Source organism: Bombina bombina, chromosome 6, assembly GCF_027579735.1.
Source record: "Bombina bombina isolate aBomBom1 chromosome 6, aBomBom1.pri, whole genome shotgun sequence".
NCBI classification, from domain to species: domain Eukaryota; kingdom Metazoa; phylum Chordata; class Amphibia; order Anura; family Bombinatoridae; genus Bombina; species Bombina bombina.
The window spans coordinates 641535620-641555304 of record NC_069504.1 but is presented as its reverse complement, the minus strand read 5'-3'; the positions used below and the strand labels follow the sequence as shown (position 1 = coordinate 641555304).

The window sequence follows — 19685 nt, the reverse complement described above, 5'->3', positions numbered from 1 at the left end:
TACTTTCAACTTGTAATACGAATGATAACCCCAACGAGCTCAAACACCTACAATAATCCTCTTAGCGCTCATGTGCAAAAGTTTGCGCTCCACTTGTAATCTGGCCCTTCATGTTCAGTTCAAAAAGATCATCAACATAAACAAAGCTGTACAAATATGATTATTGTTCATGGTTATGCACACAATACTTTCTAATATTTTATTACATTTTATAGAAGTTGATGAATCTGCCCATCTATTTGTCAATTAAGTTAATTTATAAATTACAAGAACTATGAAATGCATGTTGTGGTATAGTTTATTACTTACAAATCTTGTGTATAATGTACACGTGATACATGTTTTCCTCATTTGCATAGTGTAATAAAGTAATATTCAAATCTTTTTAAAAGGAAAACTAACTGGTGAAAAAATCCTTAAAGAAATGTAACAAATTATTATTGCAACCAGAGAGGCATCCAGAGCGGGGTATGAAAGGGAAACGTGCCCTCCTCCCTTATTTATTTCTTATTTTGCTCTTTGTATCCAATGTATATGTATTAGCAGTTGTCTACATCAACATTGTTATTATGGCAGATATTTATTTTTTGCCCCTCCCAGAAAAAAAATCTGAGAATGCCTATTATTAAAACCTACAACAATTTCAGATTAGAAAAACAATAACACTATATTAAGTCAGCTATTTTGACTACTGGACTCCTTTCTTCTCATTGTAAATCCTTTCAAGACTGTGCAATTTTCTGTGGCTCATGAGAGTTAAAATGTTTGCCGATCTCAATATTGATTTCTTCTTCTTCCTCTGGAACCTGCAGATACAAGAGGAGAAAGGTCAGCTCTTTAGAAAAAAGAAGCATATTTTCTTAGCCATCTCTCATTTAATTAACTTTTGTTCATTTTAATACTTTTTTTTTTTAACACTATTCTTTTCCTTGGTGGATGGAAGACTGACACATGTAGCATTAAAGGGACATTAAACCCAAAACATTTCCTTCATGATTTAGGTAGAACATACAATTTTAAACAACTTTCCAGTTTACTTCCATTATCAAATTTGTTTCATTCTCTTGGTATAATTTGTTGAAGGAGCAGCAATGCACTACTGGTTTCTAATTGAACACATGGGTGAGCCAATGACAATCGATACATATATGTAGCCACCAATCAGCAGCTAGAACCTAGGTTCTTTGTTGCTCTTGAGCTTGCTTACCTAGATAAACCTTTCAGCAAAGGATAACAAGAGAAGGAAGAAAAATAAATAATAGAAGTAAATTGGAAAGTTGTTTAAAATTGTATGCTCTGGGTTCAATTTATTAACGAGCGGACATGATACAATGTAGCGTATCATGTCCTCTGCACATCAATAAATGCAGACAGTGATCATTGCACCAGCAGTTCTTGTGAACTGCTAGCAGGGGGTGTCAATCAACCCGATCCTATTCGATCAGGTTGATTTCTGTCCGCCGCCTCAGAGAAGGCGGACAGGTTATGGAGCAGCGGTCTTTATCAGCACAACACAGATAAGTCAATAGAGAATAAATAAAAAGTCAGAAGATGCTTAGATACAAAGTAATCACAGAGGTAAAAAGTATATTATTATAACTGTGTTGGTTATGCAAAACTGGGGAATGGGTAATAAAGGGATTATCTATCTTTTAAAACAATAACAATTGTCCCTTTAACTGATAGTAGGAAGGTTGTTCTGCTGTATTTATACCAAAACTGTGGCCATGTGGCGTGCAACATAGTGGATGGCGCTACCCAGGTATACTATCTATCGGCTAGATTTAGAGTTTTGCGCTAGAAGGGGTGCGTTAGCTACGCGTGCTTTTTTTCCCCCGCACCTTTTAAATACCGCTGGTATTTAGAGTTCACAGAAGGGCTGCGTTAGGCTCCAAAAAATGGAGCGTAGAGCATATTTACCGCCACTGCAACTCTAAATTCCAGCGGTGCTTACGGACGCGGCCAGCTTCAAAAACGTGCTCGTGCATGATTCCCCCATAGAAAACAATGGGGCAGTTTGAGCTGAAAAAAAACCTAACACCTGCAAAAAAGCAGAGTTCAGCTCCTAACGCAGCCCCATTGTTTCCTATGGGGAAACAATCTCTAAGTCTTCACCTAACACCCTAACATGTACCCCGAGTCTAAACACCCCTAACCTTACACTTATTAACCCCTAATATGCCTCCCCCGCTATCGCTGACCCCTGCATATTATTATTAACCCCTAATCTGCCGCTCCATACACCGCCGCAACCTACGTTATCCCTATGTACCCCTAATCTGCTGCCCCTAACACCACCGACCCCTATGTTATATTTATTAACCCCTAATCTGCCGCCCCTGCTATCGCTGACCCCTGCATATTATTATTAACCCCTAATCTGCCGCTCCGTACACCGCTGCAACCTACGTTATCCCTATGTACCCCTAATCTGCTGCCCCTAACACAGCTGACCCCTATATTATATTTATTAACCCCTAATCTGCCGCCCCCAACATCGCCTCCACCTACCTACAATAATTAACCCCTAATCTGCCGACCGGATCTCACCGCTACTCTAATAAATGTATTAACCCCTAAAGCTAAGTCTAACCCTAACACTAACACCCCCCTAAATTAAATATAATTTAAATCTAACAAAATAAATTAACTCCTATTAAATAAATTAATCCTATTTAAAGCTAAATACTTACCTGTAAAATAAACCCTAATATAGCTACAATATAAATTATAATTATATTGTAGCTATTTTAGGATTAATATTTATTTTACAGGCAACTTTGTAATTATTTTAACCAGGTACAATAGCTATTAAATAGTTAATAACTATTTAATAGCTACCTAGTTAAAATAATTACAAAATTACCTGTAAAATAAATCCTAACCTAAGTTACAATTAAACCTAACACTACACTATCAATAAATTAATTAAATACAATACCTACAATAACCTACAATTAAACCTAACACTACACTATCAATAAATTAATTAAATACAATACCTAAAAATAAATACAATGAAATAAACTAACTAAAGTACAAAAAATAAAAAAGAACTGTTACAAAAAATAAAAAAATATTTACAAACATTAGAAAAATATTACAACAATGTTAAACTAATTACACCTACTCTAAGCCCCCTAATAAAATAAGAAAGACCCCCAAAATAAAAAAATGCCCTACCCTATTCTAAAATTAAAATAGAAAAGCTCTTTTACCTTACCAGCCCTGAAAAGGGCCCTTTGCGGGGCATGCCCCAAAGAATTCAGCTCTTTTGCCTGTAAAAAAAACATACAATACCCCCCCCAACATTACAACCCACCACCCACATACCCCTAATCTAACCCAAACCCCCCTTAAATAAACCTAACACTAAGCCCCTGAATATCTCCCTACCTTGTCTTCACCACTCCGGGTTCACCGATCGATCCAGAAGAGCCTCCGATGTCTTGATCCAAGCCCAAGCGGGGGCTGAAGATGTCCATGATCCGGCTGAAGTCTTCATCCAAGCGGGAGCTGAAGAGGTCCATGATCCGGCTGAAGTCTTCTATCAAGCGGCATCTTCAATCTTCTTTCTTCCAGATCCATGTTCATCCCGCCGATGCAGAACATCCATCTTCACCGATGACTTCCCGACGAATGACGGTTCCTTCAAGGGACGTCATCCAAGATGGTGTCCCTCGAATTCTGATTGGCTGATAGGATTCTATCAGCCAATCGGAATTAAGGTAGGAAAATTCTGATTGGCTGATGGAATCAGCCAATCAGAATCAAGTTCAATCAGATTGGCTGATCCGATCAGCCAATCAGATTGAGCTTGCATTCTATTGGCTGTTAGCCAATGTTGATCAGCCAATCGGATTGAACTTGATTCTGATTGGCTGATTCCATCAGCCAATCAGAATTTTCTTACCTTAATTCTGATTGGCTGATAGAATCCTATCAGCCAATCAGAATTCGAGGGACACCATCTTGGATGACGTCCCTTGAAGGAACCGTCATTCGTCGGGAAGAAAGAAGATTGAAGATGCCGCTTGATAGAAGACTTCAGCCCGATCATGGACCTCTTCAGCTCCCACTTAGATGAAGACTTCAGCCCGATCATGGACCTCTTCAGCTCCCGCTTGGATGAAGACTTCAGTCGGATCATGGACATCTTCAGCCCCCCGCTTGGGCTTGGATCAAAACATTGGAGGAGCTCTTCTGGATCGATCGGTGAACCCGGCGTGGTGAAGACAAGGTAGGGAGATCTTCAGGGGCTTAGTGTTAGGTTTATTTAAGGGGGGTTTGGGTTAGATTAGGGGTATGTGGGTGGTGGGTTGTAATGTTGTGGGGGGGTATTGTATGGTTTTTTTTTTACAGACAAAAGAGCTGAATTCTTTGGGGCATGCCGGCAAAGGGCCCTTTTCAGGGCTGGTAAGGTAAAAGAGATTTTCTATTTTAATTTTAGAATAGGGTAGGGCATTTTTTTATTTTGGGGGTCTTTGTTATTTTATTAGGGGGCTTAGAGTAGGTGTAATTAGTTTAAAATTGTTGTAAGAGTTTTCTAATGTTTGTAAATATTTTTTTATTTTTTGTAACTTAGTTCTTTTTTATTTTTGTACTTTAGTTAGTTTATTTAATTGTATTTATTTGTAGGTATTGTATTTAATTAATTTATTGATAGTGTAGTGTTAGGTTTAATTGTAGATAATTGTAGGTATTTTATTTAATTAATTTATTGATAGTGTAGTGTTAGGTTTAATTGTAACTTAGGTTAGGATTTATTTTACAGGTAATTTTGTAATTATTTTCACTAGGTAGCTATTAAATAGTTATTAACTATTTAATAGCTATTGTACCTGGTTAAAATAAATACAAAGTTGCCTGTAAAATAAACATTAATCCTAAAATAGCTACAATATAATTATAATTTATATTGTAGCTATATTAGGGTTTATTTTACAGGTAAGTATTTAGCTTTAAATAGGAATAATTTATTTAATAAGAGTTAATTTTTATAAAATAAAAATAAACCCTAAGCTAGCTACAATGTAACTATTAGTTATATTGTAGCTATTTTAGGGTTTATTTTATAGGTAAGTATTTAGTTTTAAATAGGAATAATTTAGTTAATGATAGTTATTTTTATTTAGATTTATTTAAATTATATTTAAGTTAGGGGGTGTTAGGGTTAGACTTAGGTTTAGGGGTTAATAACTTTAATATAGTGGCGGCGACGTTGGGGGCGGCAGATTAGGAGTTAAGAGGTGTAGGTAGGTTGCGGCAACATTGGGGGTGGCAGATTAGGGGTTAATAAATATAATGTATGTGTCGGTGATGTTGGGGGCAGCAGATCAGGGGTTCATAAGTATAATGTAGGTGGCTGCGGTATCCGGAGCGGCAGATTATGGGTTAATAATATAATGTAGGTGTCGGCGATGTCGGGGGCGGCAGATTAGGGGTTAATAAGTATAATATTAGCGGTGTTTAGACTCAGGGTTCATGTTAGGGTGTTAGGTGTAGACATAAATGTATTTTCCCCATAGGAATCAATGGGCTGCGTAAGAAGCTAAATGCTGCTTTTTTGCAGGTGTTAGGTTTTTTTTCAGCCGGCTCTCCCCCATTGATTCCTATGGGGAAATCGTGCATGAGCACGTTCAGCCAGCTCACCGCTAACGTAAGCAGCGCTGGTATTGAGGTGAGATGTGGAGCAAAATTTTGCTCTACGATCACTTTTTTGCGGTTAACGCCGGGTTTGGAAAAACCCGTAATACCAGCGCTGTCTGTGAGCTGTGAGCATAAACTGATCGTTAGCACCGCACAGCTTCTAACACCAAACTTGTAATCTAGCCAAAAGTTAAGAGTAAGACCAAATAAAGTCGAAAATCAAAATACAGAGACGTGCTTCTGGAAAAAACACCAGATCTCAGAGAAAAGTTTTTGTTGAAACGTGGGTTTCTGAAGCTGAATGTTTCATTTGTGAGTGATGGTTTTTGTTAAGAGACCCGTCAAACTACAGATATACTGGGCGTAGTTACAACTGGTCCCTGAAAGTTTCTCATACTGAATTGTTTGGAAACCCGGAGGAGCCACAACGACACAGACATCCTGCTCCATATTCTGGGAGGTGCCAAGTTTACCGATACAATCTGTCTTACCTCATATCGATTGAGCGTTTTTGAAGTAAGTGCACATCCATGCAGGGCTTGAATCAGAACTGACATTTCTCTGAGATCGGGTGTTTTTCCAGAAGCACTTCTCTGTATTTTGATTTTGAACTTTATTTGGTCTTAACTTTGTTTGTTCTATTACTATTTGTAATACTATTCACATAGATAGTATACCTGTGTAGCACCATCCCGCCTCTTGTTTATGTATATGCTTTTATATAGAGGGGTTTGAGGTGCCTCTCTCTTTTTTAGGGACGGGCAGCTACTTTTATCTTTAGCTTTACATATGTGAGAGTAATTTCGACCTACATTAGGTGCGAGTCCTTTACTTTTTTAGGTATCTATCTATCTATTGGGTACTTATAGAGCGCAAACTGATCACCCGTGAGGGTCTCAAGGCGCTAAGGGAAAGCGGAAAGGGGGAGGGGGGCAGGGGATGGGCGTTCAGTCGAAGATCCAGGTTTTGAGGTCCTTTCTGAACTTTGTAAGGGAGGTGGATTGTCTGAGGTGCAGCGGGAGGGTGTTCCATGTCTTTGCTGCCATGTGGGAGAAGGCACTTCCGCCCACTGTGGATTTTCTGATGCGGGGGATGACTGCGAGTGCTTGGTCAGCCGATCGGAGTTGTCTGGCGGGGTTGTAGAAATTTACGCAGTGGTTGATGTATTCAGGTACGATGTTGTGTAGGGCCTTGAAAGCGTGGGTAAGGAGCTTGAAGGTGATTCTCTTGTTGATGGGGAGCCAGTGAATGTTCCTTAGGTGTTCGGTGATGTGGCATTGGAGAGGGATGTCGAGGATGAGTCTGGCTGAGGCATTCTGGATACATTGGAGTCTTTTTTGGAGTTTGATGGTGGAGCCTGTGTAGAGTGCGTTGCCGTAGTACGACCAGCTGCTGACAAGGGCGTGGGTGACTGTTTTCTTGGCTTTGGTAGGGATCCACTTGAATATTTTTCGTAGAAGGTGGAGAATGTGGAAGGATGTTGAGGGGATGGCATTGATTTGTCGGTCCATGGAGAGTGGGGAGTCCAGGATGAAGCCTAGATTTTGTGCATGGTCAGTACCCTCTTAAAGAAGCACTAGTGGGGATTGTCTGTGGACTTGTTCCCTGCCATTCTGCTTGTCTTGTCCCAAAAGGGCAAACTTTTTATTGGTATTTTGTACTGCCCTTAACTCCCCACGTATTATAAGCGATATCCATGAACAGTATAGGGTGTGATAAAATATGACAGCAGGATACGATTCACTGATTAACATTGTTACCATCCACTTGTATTACCAGACTGTGCTTTATTATTTGCACAGGACCAAGTGCAAGTTAACACACACTGTGCTATCAAATGTGCTCCACTCTATCTAGCCCATAATGTGGTCACAACAATGTCACAAGTAACACTGCAGCTAAGGGTGCAAACTCCCCTTCATTAACAACAAAATACAACCAAGCTATTAATTATAACTAGCACTAATTCTGGCTTTAACACTAACCCTAATCTAAACACTAACCTTAACAATAGCCAGTGTTGCATCCATCCAAGGAGTTAACCCTATCCCAAACTTTTGCAGTGTTTTCAGTAACCTGTCATTGACTTAGGTAGTCCTGACATTTTTGCAGTGTGATATAATGGTGGTGTGATCTTGGCATAGATGAGATCAGTATACTATTTAATAATTTACTTTTAAAATGTATTTAATTATAGCTTTATATTAATACGAGACAATTTATTATTGATTATAAAGGTTATTATAAAATGCATAAAATAACATTAATTAATATTAGCCCCAGCATAATTGACTTTCATGATAATCTAAAAAAAAAAATCAAACCTCTGTAGCCAAAATCCAAATACCAAGCTAAAATTCATGTAATAAACATGAACTATTGTAAGTTACAGCAATGCATCATTGCAATGATTTGCTATTGACTGGCTATAATTTTCTTTCATGCAAGTCTGTCTAAAATATTTTCACATGGTTCTTCTCTTAGATTGAAGGCACATAGATGAATTCAGTGAACTTTGGCCAATAAATTGTTACCCTCTTCATCGTTGTTATAATCTACTAATTAGACCTTGCTTCAGTATCAATAGGTTTGGATGGAGCACTGGAAAAAGGGCAACTTAAGTAAACAAGTATCTCACTTCAATGCATCTCAAATTTAAATGTAGAATAATAATAAAAAAACAACCTAAGCAGCTAGATGACAGCTTACTTACCTCCCAGTAAACATCATCTTCTAAACAGTTCTCGTCAGATGGATCACCCCATATTGGTAATTTTAGAATAAAACCTAAGGAGGCATTAGAAAAACAATGTTAGATAAGATAGTCCAGAGCTGTTTATAGGTTTAGTGCTAGTGTATCTGAATATCACTTGTGGACAAATAGCATTTAAATAAATCTAATAATATGTAAAATGTTCTAATAATTTATATATTTTTAACATCAAAACTCAGATGTATCTATTATATTGAAATATGGCAGGTTCAACATAACTTACTACTTTATTATATGTTCAAACAAATACAACTTATAGTGGTGTGGTATTCATCTAGTTAAATATTTATTTTACTTATTGAGTGAGCTGACAATCTTTCAATAAACCTTACATTTGAGGTGATATTTTAGATTAACATGTCCTATATTAACATGTCCTATAAATACACTGTGCTGACTTTATGTAAACCATAGGGGTATCATTTATGGCTGCTGTGTTTGGATACTAATGCATATGGGGGTAGTGTTAATAATTAGAATGTTTAATGGTGTACAGTATTTAGCCATCCGAATTTATATATGCGGTCCTACTACATATCAGTGCTATTATTCTAACATGGGAGGGTTGGATATCCAACCAAACACTATTAAAGGGACACTGAACCCAATTTTTTTCTTTCACAATTCAGATAGAGCATGACATTTTAAGCAACTTTCTAATTTACTCCTATTATCAAATTTTCTTTATTCTCTTGGTATCTTTATTTGAAATACAAGAATGTAAATTTAGATGCCGGCCCATTTTTGGTGAACAACCTGGGTTGTCCTTGCTGATTGGTGGATAAATTCATTCACCAATAAAAAAGTGCTGTCCAGAGTTCTAAACCAAAAAAAAAAAAGCTTAGATGCCTTTTTTTCAAATAAAGAAAGCAAGTGAACAAAGAAAAATTGATAATAGGAGTAAATTAGAAAGTTGCTTAAAGTGATGGTAAATCTAACTATAGTTAAGTTAATATTTTAGAAGTATTACTTAATATAAGCACAGTGATGCTTTTGTTTTTTTCTTATAAAATTTTAATTTATAAATGCGCCCCGTTACCTGTTCCCTGACTGCCTCCCTGTTAGAATTTCAGAAATCTCTGTTTGATTGACAGGTGCATCATCCAATTGGGACTGCACCATGCGCCCTATGTAAATCTAGTATTAGCACGCTTCCGTGCTTGGAGTTTTCAATGGCATCAGCAGAACTTCAATTGCGCAAGTTCAGTTGCAGCCAAGATCTCGCCGCTGCTTATAGTAAAACACTACATTACCCTGTCAGTATCATTTCACAAATTCACTGTTTACAGCAGCGCAGAAGACAGTACTAAAGAATCCCCCCATGAGCCGCCCCTCCCCCCCCCAAACGTGCTTATTATCTAAGTACAAGCAAATAAAATAAAAGTGCTATTAAATTAAAAATTATTACTGCACCGTTTAAACTTTTCACCAAGCAGTGACAGGGTAATGTAGTGTGTTACTCTAAGCAGCGGCGAGATTGTGGCTGCAACTGCACTTGCGCAGTTGAAGTTCTGCTGATGCCATTGAAAACTCCAAGCACGGGAGCGTGCTAATACCAGATTTACATAGGGCGTATGGTGCAGTCCCGATTGGATGATGCACCTGTCAATCAAACAGAGATTTCTGAAATTCTAACAGGGAGGCAGTCAGGGAACAGGTAACGGGACGCATTTATAAATGAAAATTTTATAAGAAAAAAAAGCATATTTAAAAAAAACAAAAGCATCGCTGTGCTTATATTAAGTAATACTTCTAAAATATTAACTCAACTATAGTTAGATTTACCATCACTTTAAAATTGCATGCTCTATCTGAATCACGAAAAAGAAAAAAAAATTGGGTTCAGTGTCCCTTTATTTCATATGGTTTCCTGTTTGCACAGGGCAAAAGACGCCTTTATGTCCTGCATCTGATTAGTGCAATTTTTCAAAATATTTTTTAATTAAGGAAGCTTACAACCAGTTTACAAGTATGCATAGATATATCACAGAAATATTGACAGTATTTCCAATATTTTCCACAGTGAGAGCTATAAAACAGCAAAGAGATGAAGTTACTGTCAACATACAATTTGTAGCTTGCCATATAATTACATACACAAATAAGACAGCAAAAATATATAAAAGATACGCTCCTCTCTTAATTGTAAATAAATAGGAGGCTGTAAGTCCCAATAAAACATCTGAGGGGAGATAATAAGGATATATCTCCCACTTACTGTATATGATTATCTGAGCTCAACATTTTTATAACTATTACAAACTAATAAACATAACAATCAAAAAGACACTAAACCAGAGAATTGCTCCATGTACAACAAAATAAGCATTAAGAATAGAACAGAGCTCCTTTTTTTAAAGCACTTTTTTAAATTTATTTTCTTCTCTTCCAATTCTTTTTATTAAGACACAGACATAAAAGCAAAATAAATAAATTATAATTTTGGGGGAAAGGGAGTGTGTCTCTTTTCTTTTTTTAAATTCTTATTAAAAAAAAGGATAGTAACAAATCTTAAGTGAAAACTGTTATTAATTAGAATCAGAAACCATAGATATGTAGCCAATGTTTTTCTGACACAGAAGTGATACTACAAATAACCACTAGAGGTCCTCGGAGACAAAAAAAATATCCCTTTGTGAAAAAGAAACCTTAAATACGAACCTTCCCTGTGATTCCTTTTTAACTTAAATAAAGAATAAAATAATAATTAAAAAAACAACAAAACTATCCAATAGCTTAACAGTGGATCAGCATCTCCATAATATTCAGGATGAAAGTTGAAACTCAGCAATCTAGGTAGGTAAGTTACCAGATTAGTGTTATATATGTTTAGAGCATATGAGTTAATAAGGAAGTCTATCTATGGCAAATGGATGCCAAGCAAAATTTGCGCTCAAAATTGAATAGATACATTGTCTGTATTCAAGTATATGGAAGCAAGCTTAAAGTGATAGTAAACTCTCCCCTTTTTTAAATTAGATATGAAATGTTAATGATATTTTAGATTCATCAGTTGTAATGAAGATGCACTATTACTTACTTTCTAATACAGATATGAAATTCAAATTCCCCACACTCCACCGCCCACTTCAAGACTCAAGAGTCAATTTTTCTGTGAACTAAACGTTTGAATTGTTCTCAAATAAGCACTCTAGCTACAATAAAATTGCCATATGGGGAGAACACTGAGTTCATACCTTTAGCTCATATAAAAATTGACTTTTGTAGTGGTGGCAGAGTGCAGGGAATTTAAATTTCATATCTATATTTAAAAGTAAGTTATAGCACAACTTCATTACAACTGATTAATTCAATACCTTCTATAATATCACTAACATTCTGGATCTGATTTTAAAAAGGGGAGAGTTTACCATCACTTTATGACTAAAGTATACACCAGTCAGAGAACATTCCAATTTCTGTTAGGGGTGATGGTCCTTAGCAAGACTTATAAACCATGGTAAACAAAATACTCTGAAGTTGCTAAAACTTAAAATAGTGTTGGTGGCAATCATCATTTATGGCACATTTTACACTCAAGATGAGAACTGTCAAAGTTACAAATTGTGAGTAACCAGCAAAACAAGACAAAAACTTCTGCAGGGTACTTTAACAATTGGTAGATTATCCACAACTAGGATTAACAGTATAGCTTCAGTTAATGTCATAAGGAACAGAGTCCCAGGACAAATAAGGAAGAAGGTTGTTTGTCAGCTACCGCTATTTAAATCATTCTAAAGTCATGACAATGTGAAAAGCATTCACAATACTGTGCAGTAGACTGTTACTGCAACAGCTTGAAAAGCTATATAACCTACTCCAGCCTTCACTATGACATTTTCACAAGTTAAAGGTACAGTCTACACCAGAATTTGTATTGTTTTAAAAGATAGATAATCCCTTTATTACCCATTCCCCAGTTTTGCATAACAAACACAGTTATATTAATATACTTTTAACCTCTGTGATTATCTTGTATCTAAGCCTCTGCAAACTGCCCCTTTATTTCAGTTCTTTTGACAGACTTGCAGTTTAGCCAATCAGTGCCTGCTCCCAGATAACTTCACGTGCACAAGCACAGTGTTATCTATATGAAACACATGAACTAACACCCTCTAGTGGTGAAAAACTGTTAAAATGAGGTGGCCTTCAAGGTCTAAGAAATTAGCATATGAACCTCCTAGGTTAAGCTTTCAACTAAGAATACCAAGGGAACAAAGCAAAATTGGTGATAAAAGTAAATTGGAAAATTGTTTAAAATTACATGCCCTATCGGAATCATGAAAGTTTATTTTGGCCTAGACTGTCCCTTTAAGTCAGAGTGTTTATGGAACAAGAACCATAAGCAAATAACTGTACTGGTTGCAGGGAGGATCCCGGTGGACAGAAGCTCTGAATGCATTCCCAGAGTGGTGGAGTGAGATTTACTCAATTTAGTCTAGGAATCGCACACAGCAGATTCTGAGGATTGCAAATCTTGAATGTAGCATGTATTTATGTTAGCTACAATAGGGTTTACATTCATTGTATTTGCCACAGCATAATTCTTATGTTGTTCTTTTGTAGGATATGTAGGAGTTGGTAGCTGTTTATGAACATTGCCACAGCGCACAACTTCTAAAGTAAATTCAGTTGAGACAAGATTTATTATCAATGGTGAGTAAGAGTGAGGTTCTAATGAATTAGTAAGAAGTTTATTTGCACTTTGTATCACTCTTTGCATTGTTAGTTCCTGCATAATGACTTCCACAGTCGAATGCAACGAGTCAAATAATGGTGTTAGCATTGCAGATAAGGCTTGCACCATTTTGTGTAAAATGCCAGGCAGTTCTAATGTACTTAAATTACTTTCTGGCAGGCCAAGAAATAGAATATCTCAATTCCTAAATGTTCTCGGGTGCAATTATTACAAAGGAAATAATGGATGGCAGGTATTGGCCACAGACAGGTTGTGATACTAGTATTTAAATTGAAACATCACAAATCCATGACCATCTTAAAGGGACACCCACCAGAAGTCCTAAAAAATGATTATCTATGCAATCATGATGTCCTTTGGTCAATCTACCCTTCAGGCAACTAGGTCACTTCAACGTTAATTAAGAGACTGTGATTTTCAGTGTTTATAGGTGAGGCTAAGTTGATATATAACAGGCAGAAAGAGACAATGAATGTTGATCTATGGCTTTTTAACATGTATTTTAATTGTTTATATTGTGTCTATGAATTAGGCAGTGACAGCAGAAATGCACAAGACAATGTTTGTCATGAACATGGTTTTTATTTCCATGTGCGTTTTTATGTATAACAGTTAATAAAGAGTGTTATATTAGAAGCTTGCTGTCAAATGCTTGTTTGGATCATTTGGGTTATCTAGCTTGAGTTTTGGCACTCATGCCTTCCACTACTCTGAGCTGGAGGAGGTGCAGCTGTGTAACAGGTGGTTCTGTATACCATGCCGGCAGTGAGAGGGAATGGCTGGGTGCTGGCAGCATTTGTTTGCACTCTACTGAAAGTTCCAGTTCTAGTGGATTTAAAAAAAGGCAATTTATTTGGAGTTTCTCATGGAGTGAGACGGAGATCCTATGCTAAAAGGTTTATGAAGCAACTGTTAAGAGATCTGTTTTTTGTTTTTTTAAGAAACAGTTCAAGCCCCCTTATAACATACTTCTGACTATGTTACTTTAGTGGTCTTCAGGCTGTGTTACATAGTAACATAGCAGAAGAGAACATAGTAGAAGAGGTTGAAAGAAGACAGAAGTCCATTGACTTCACCCTATACAGATCCTACCTGATTTACAATAAAAGTTCCAATTGAGCTTAACTTAATACCATTAAAAATGTGACCCATGTAACATAAGCATTCATATCCCTGAATTCTGTGTCTAGCCAGAAATGTATCTAGGGTATTGGCATTCACTACCTCCTTAGGCAATAAGTTCCACAATTTGATTGCATGATTAAAGTATTATTTAATAAAGTCTACATGATGGCCATAATTTAGTTGTAAGAGTCACCAGTTTTGTGATCCTCTTGATAAATTATTAAATATACCAGTATTTTTAAATTTTCTAACCAAACCAGATTTGAAACTTATACTTGGATTTATTTGTTGTTGGATTTCTACCCTTTATGTTTAATGTAAAAGTCTTTGCATTATTGCACTTTGCAATTTTATACCTAATGTCATAGCTCTGAATATTATGTTGGCACTTCATAAATAAATTATCATAATAATAATAACAATAAAAATAATAATAATAATAATAATACCAATGTTTCTCACATTATTACGGAGAATTCCATGGAAATTGAACAGCTAAACTGATTCAATTTAAATTTTAAGAATTTGCATTTGTTGACAATCAAAAAACTATTTACCAAATGTCATGCAGCTGTAGCGCATGTTTCCAGTAAAATAAGCACTTAAAATCATGGTATAAGAAGGGACCTATTGAACAGCCATAAAATATTTATTTTCCTTACCCATAATGGGTAATCCTGTAGGTGCAGGTTTTTCAGCTTGCTAGTTTTTTGTTTTCTGTCTACTGTACCATGTATGATAATGAAACTGATCCATTTCTGCACAAGACTACATCTTGGGAATAAGGTTGTATTTTCCATCTATTTGTAGCAACTTTGCTTAATTATTTTCACAATTTTGTTTTGCTGTCTCTATCATAAATTGGTCAGAGCATTACAAAGTAACTGTATATAAAAACAACATTTATGCTTACCTAATAAATGCATTTCTTAGATGATGGTGAGAGACCACAAGCCATCACATGTGGGATTAAAGTCCAGTCCTATAGAAGGAGGCAAAATATCCCACAAAACAGAGCTTTAATAGCTCTAACTTTCACACGATTTCCTAGTCAAACATATGGCCAAGAGAAAGGATAAAATAAGAAAGTAGGAAAGGAAAATCAGGGTAAAAGAAGTGTTAACTTGTACTGCCGCCAATTGTTTTTGAAAAACAAGGGCGGATATCGTGGACTCTCACCATCATGAAAGAAATTAATTTATTAGGAAAGCATACATTTTGTTTTCTTTCATAAGATGGTGAGAGTATACGAGCCAAGCTGTCAAGTCCACGAGAGCACCATAACATTAGGAGACAAAAACAGTTAAAGGGCTAGTAAACCCAAATTAGTTTTTTTATAATTCAGTTAGAGCATGGAATTTTGAGCAACTTTCTAATTTACTCCTATTATCAAATTATCTTCATTATCTTGCTATCTTTATTTGAAAAAGCAGGAATCTGAGCTAAGGAGACAGGGATTTTTTGGTTCAGCACTCTGGATAGTGCTTGCTGATTGGTGGCTACGTTTAGCCACCAATCAGCAAGTGCAACACAGGTGCTGAACCAAAAATGGGCCGGATTCTATGCTTGTATTCTTGCTTTTCAAGTAAAGATACCAAGAGAACGAAGAAAAATTGATAATAGGAGTCAATTAGAAAGTTGCTTAAAATTGCATTATGAATCATGAAAGAAAAAAATTGAGTTTACTATCCCTTTAAGGCAGGTACTAAACAGGTACTTCAACATACCAAAAGCAGCCTTAGAAGAAGCAGATGTGTCAAATGGTAGAATTTGGTAAAAGTATGAAAAGTTAAATACGTAGCTGCCTTGCACATCTGTTCAATGGAAGCTTCATTTATAAAAGCCCAAGAAGTTATTCATTCAGGGGGAGACTTCTCCGCTACTATGCACTATGCAAATCAAAGCTTTAAGCCACCCTGCCAAGGTGATTGCAGTAGCTTTCTGTCCTTTGAGGGGATCTAAGAAATGGAATTAAAGATATTGGGGCCGAATTATCAAGCTCTGGATAAATCTTGATGACCCTGTTTCCGCGTGAGCCTTCAGGCTCGCCTGAAACAGCAGTTATGAAGCAGCGGTCTAAAGACCGCTACTCCATAACTTGTCTGCCAGCTTTTAGGCTGCGGACATCAATCCGCCCGATCCTATATGATCTGGCTGATTGTCACGCCCTGCTAGCGGCTGATTGGCCGCAAATCTGCAAGGGGCGGCATTGCACGAGAATGTGGCGGACATGATACGCTACATCGTATCATGTCTGCTCGCACTTCCATAAAACTGCTTTATTCTGATAAAAAATCAGGTAAGGAGAATCACTAGATAGAGCAGAAAGCTCAGATGCTCTTCTGGGTGAGGAAACAGTTGAATGTTCAGACTATTCATAGGATCAAATGGCTGACCCTCAATACCAAGTTAAGGTTCCACAGAGGGGAAGCAGGCCTTATAACTCGTCTTATCCTAACCAAATCTTAAACAAATGTCAGGAAGTGTTGAAATCTTCTTGTGAAAGGGCAGAAATTTGGGCTTTAAGGGAATGGGCTGATAAACCCTTATTCAGACCATGCTGCAAAGAATCTTTAGAATCAAACAAAATCTGGTAGATTTAACAAGCAGCGGATGCTGCCGGCTACCCCTGAAGTTTCCGGCTCATAAGACCGCTGCTCCTTAACTCATCCGCCACCTCTGAGGTGGCGGAAATCAATCATCCCAATCATATACGATCGGGATTATTGACACCCCCTGTTAGTGGCCGATTGACTGCAAATGTGCAGGGGGCGGCATTGCATAAGCATTTCACCAGAAATGCTTGTGCAATGTCAAATGCTGACAGTGTTGTTTTTTTGTTTTTTTAAAAAATGTCTCTGAGATAAAATCAGACTTTCAATTGCAATTCTATCAAATTATGAGATTTGAGATCTTAAATGGAAGACAGGGTCCTTCCTGAGAGGAAAACACCAAGGCTGGCTTGTGGAAAATCATACCAGATCTTCGTACCAAGTCCTGCAAAGCCATGCCAGAGAAATTAAAATTACAGCTACCCTTTCCTATTTTAAACTGGCTATTATCCTTGATAGTAAAACAAAAGGAGGAAAGATGTAAATAAAATTTAATGACCAGGAAATCACTCCATGTTAAAGTTAGAACTTTCAGAAATTTGTTCAGAGATTTGAGATCCAAGATTGGCCTTTAAGTCATGTATTTCTATGGAACAATGAAAAAGGCTTAGATAGAACCCCTGAATCTGTTCCGCCAAGGAGACCGTAGTAATTACTCCCATGGCTTCTAGGTCTGTTAGACATGCCAATAAAGCTCTGGCCTTTAAATTATCTTTGGAACATAAGACAAGAGGAATCTTCCTTGAGGAAGGCAAGACTAAAAGCCTATAGGATACACCCGTAGGAAATTATGGACAGTACCCAAGGAACTTGAACATAATTTTCTCCAAGCCTCCGGAAAAAGTTTAGTCTGCCCCCAAGTAGAACAGAGTCTGGGTTGCAGGTCGCACCCTCCTTCCTTTTGGAAGAAGGGAAAGGCTTTTTTTTTGTCTGTTGACCTGGATGTCTCTGACTTCTGAGACACTGAAGAGGAGGATCTTTCTGTCTTGGAATGACAAGGGGGTAAAATCGCCTAGCAGACTTAACCTTGCCCTTAGCTTTTTTTGTCTTGTGGCAGGAAAGCTCCTTTAGCTCCAGTGACTGTAGCAGGTATAGCATCTAGTTTTGGTTCAAACAAGATCTTTCTCTGAAATTGGAGGGAAAGAGTTTTGCCTTTACATATTATGGGCCATATTACTAGTCACACTCTAACAGTTACGCGTGAGAAATATTGGGTTTATCGCAGCTGTTTGAGCACATTGGATGAAGAGTGCGTATTACAAGTTGAAAGTAAATGCAAACGTATGAGCACCATTGCGATTTACACTAGAATGATTACCTTGTTCTCAGAACTTTGGTTAACTGTTTCTCAAAACAAAAAAGTGTCACAAACACATCAAAAATACATTTAAAAGTACAGTTACACTCATAATAACACTAGCTAATAAAAATTATGAAAAATAAAAATTGCACAAAAAAGTTAAAAAGGCATGTAAAGGGCTTTAACATAGAGATACATACATACACGTCTAAATATGTATATGTATGTACGTTTGTATTTATGTATTTGTATGTGTGTATATATGTATTTACAGACATATATACACATATAAACACATATATACATATGCATACTTATCTAGACATATATAAGTGCATTGGAGCCCTCTGCAGTTAAGTAGATGAAAACATTTAAAAGCATATGCATGCAATATTAATATTTAATAAAGTGTCATACTGTGTATTTACTGTAAATATTTCACATTCCAATGTTCTGCACATAGCAGAATATGTTCTAAGTATTTTTAAATAGATATTCCTATATAAATCTGTATATATCTATACCTATATATAATCATCTATTTATATAGGTATATATATAGATATATATTGAACCAAAATACCATCAGATATATGTAGAAATATGTATTTATGAATAAATAGAACATATTATGCTATGTGAAGAACATTGGAATGTGAATATTCATATTTTCATGCCGGGTTAGCACACTTGAGAATATGCAATCGGGTTTGCGCACAAGTAGGGTGTTATTTTTTTTCAACTTTTTTGCTCCATTGACTTCTATGGGGGAATGCATTGTGATATTCGAAACTCAGATTTTTTCGCCCTGGTGGTTAGCGCTCAAGCAAAATTGTTTTACTTTCAACTTGTAATACGAGCGCTATCGGGCTCATGCAAAAAACTTACTTTGAGCGGAGTTAGAGCGCCAGCTGGATTGTTAAATACCGTTCAACTTGTAATCTGGTCCTTTATCAGTAGACCATGACTTTAGCCATAAGGCTCTTTTAGCCAAAACAGACATAGTAACACTCTTGTTATTAATGCAAGTTGTTTCAACAGCTGCATCTCAAAAGAGACTGCTTGCAGTCTTGACCAACCTCAAGCAATTCTGGATGTTATCAAGGAAAGCTTCTTGGGAAATAAGGTCACACCATACTTTAGTAGCTGCAGATACTTAGACTACAATAACAGCTTGAAGAAACATATAGCTGAAAGGATCTCCTTAGGAAATCTTAAAGGTTTATGTCCATTGGATACTTAAAGGAGGCATTGTCCTCAAAAAGGAATGGTAGTCCACCTAGCCATAGAGGAAATAGCATTGTCCATCTTAATAAATATTATAATATTAATAAAAATCACTATACATACCATAAAAAATAATACATAATCCATAGAATATATATATATATATATATATATATATTAGCAAAGGAGAGCACTATCCCAACACCGTATTAGAACCCCTATGCATCTTATGCATATTTTACATTTCTATGTTATTCAAATACAATTTTTTTTTATTACGAAATAAATATTTTATATATA

General features: G+C 36.5%; 1 protein-coding gene across 1 annotated transcript in view; it reads right to left on the bottom strand.

The window, feature by feature from the left end:
* Positions 1–280: 280 nt before the first annotated feature.
* Positions 281–19685, bottom strand: part of LOC128663366 (ammonium transporter Rh type C-like) — a 243097-nt gene continuing 223692 nt past the window's right edge. The window contains exons 9-10 of the mRNA XM_053717668.1: positions 8363–8436; positions 281–806 (exon numbers count right to left, since the gene is read on the bottom strand). Coding sequence (XP_053573643.1) covers positions 723–806; positions 8363–8436 — 158 coding nt within the window. The 3' untranslated portion in view covers positions 281–722. The remainder of the gene's footprint in view (positions 807–8362; positions 8437–19685) is intronic.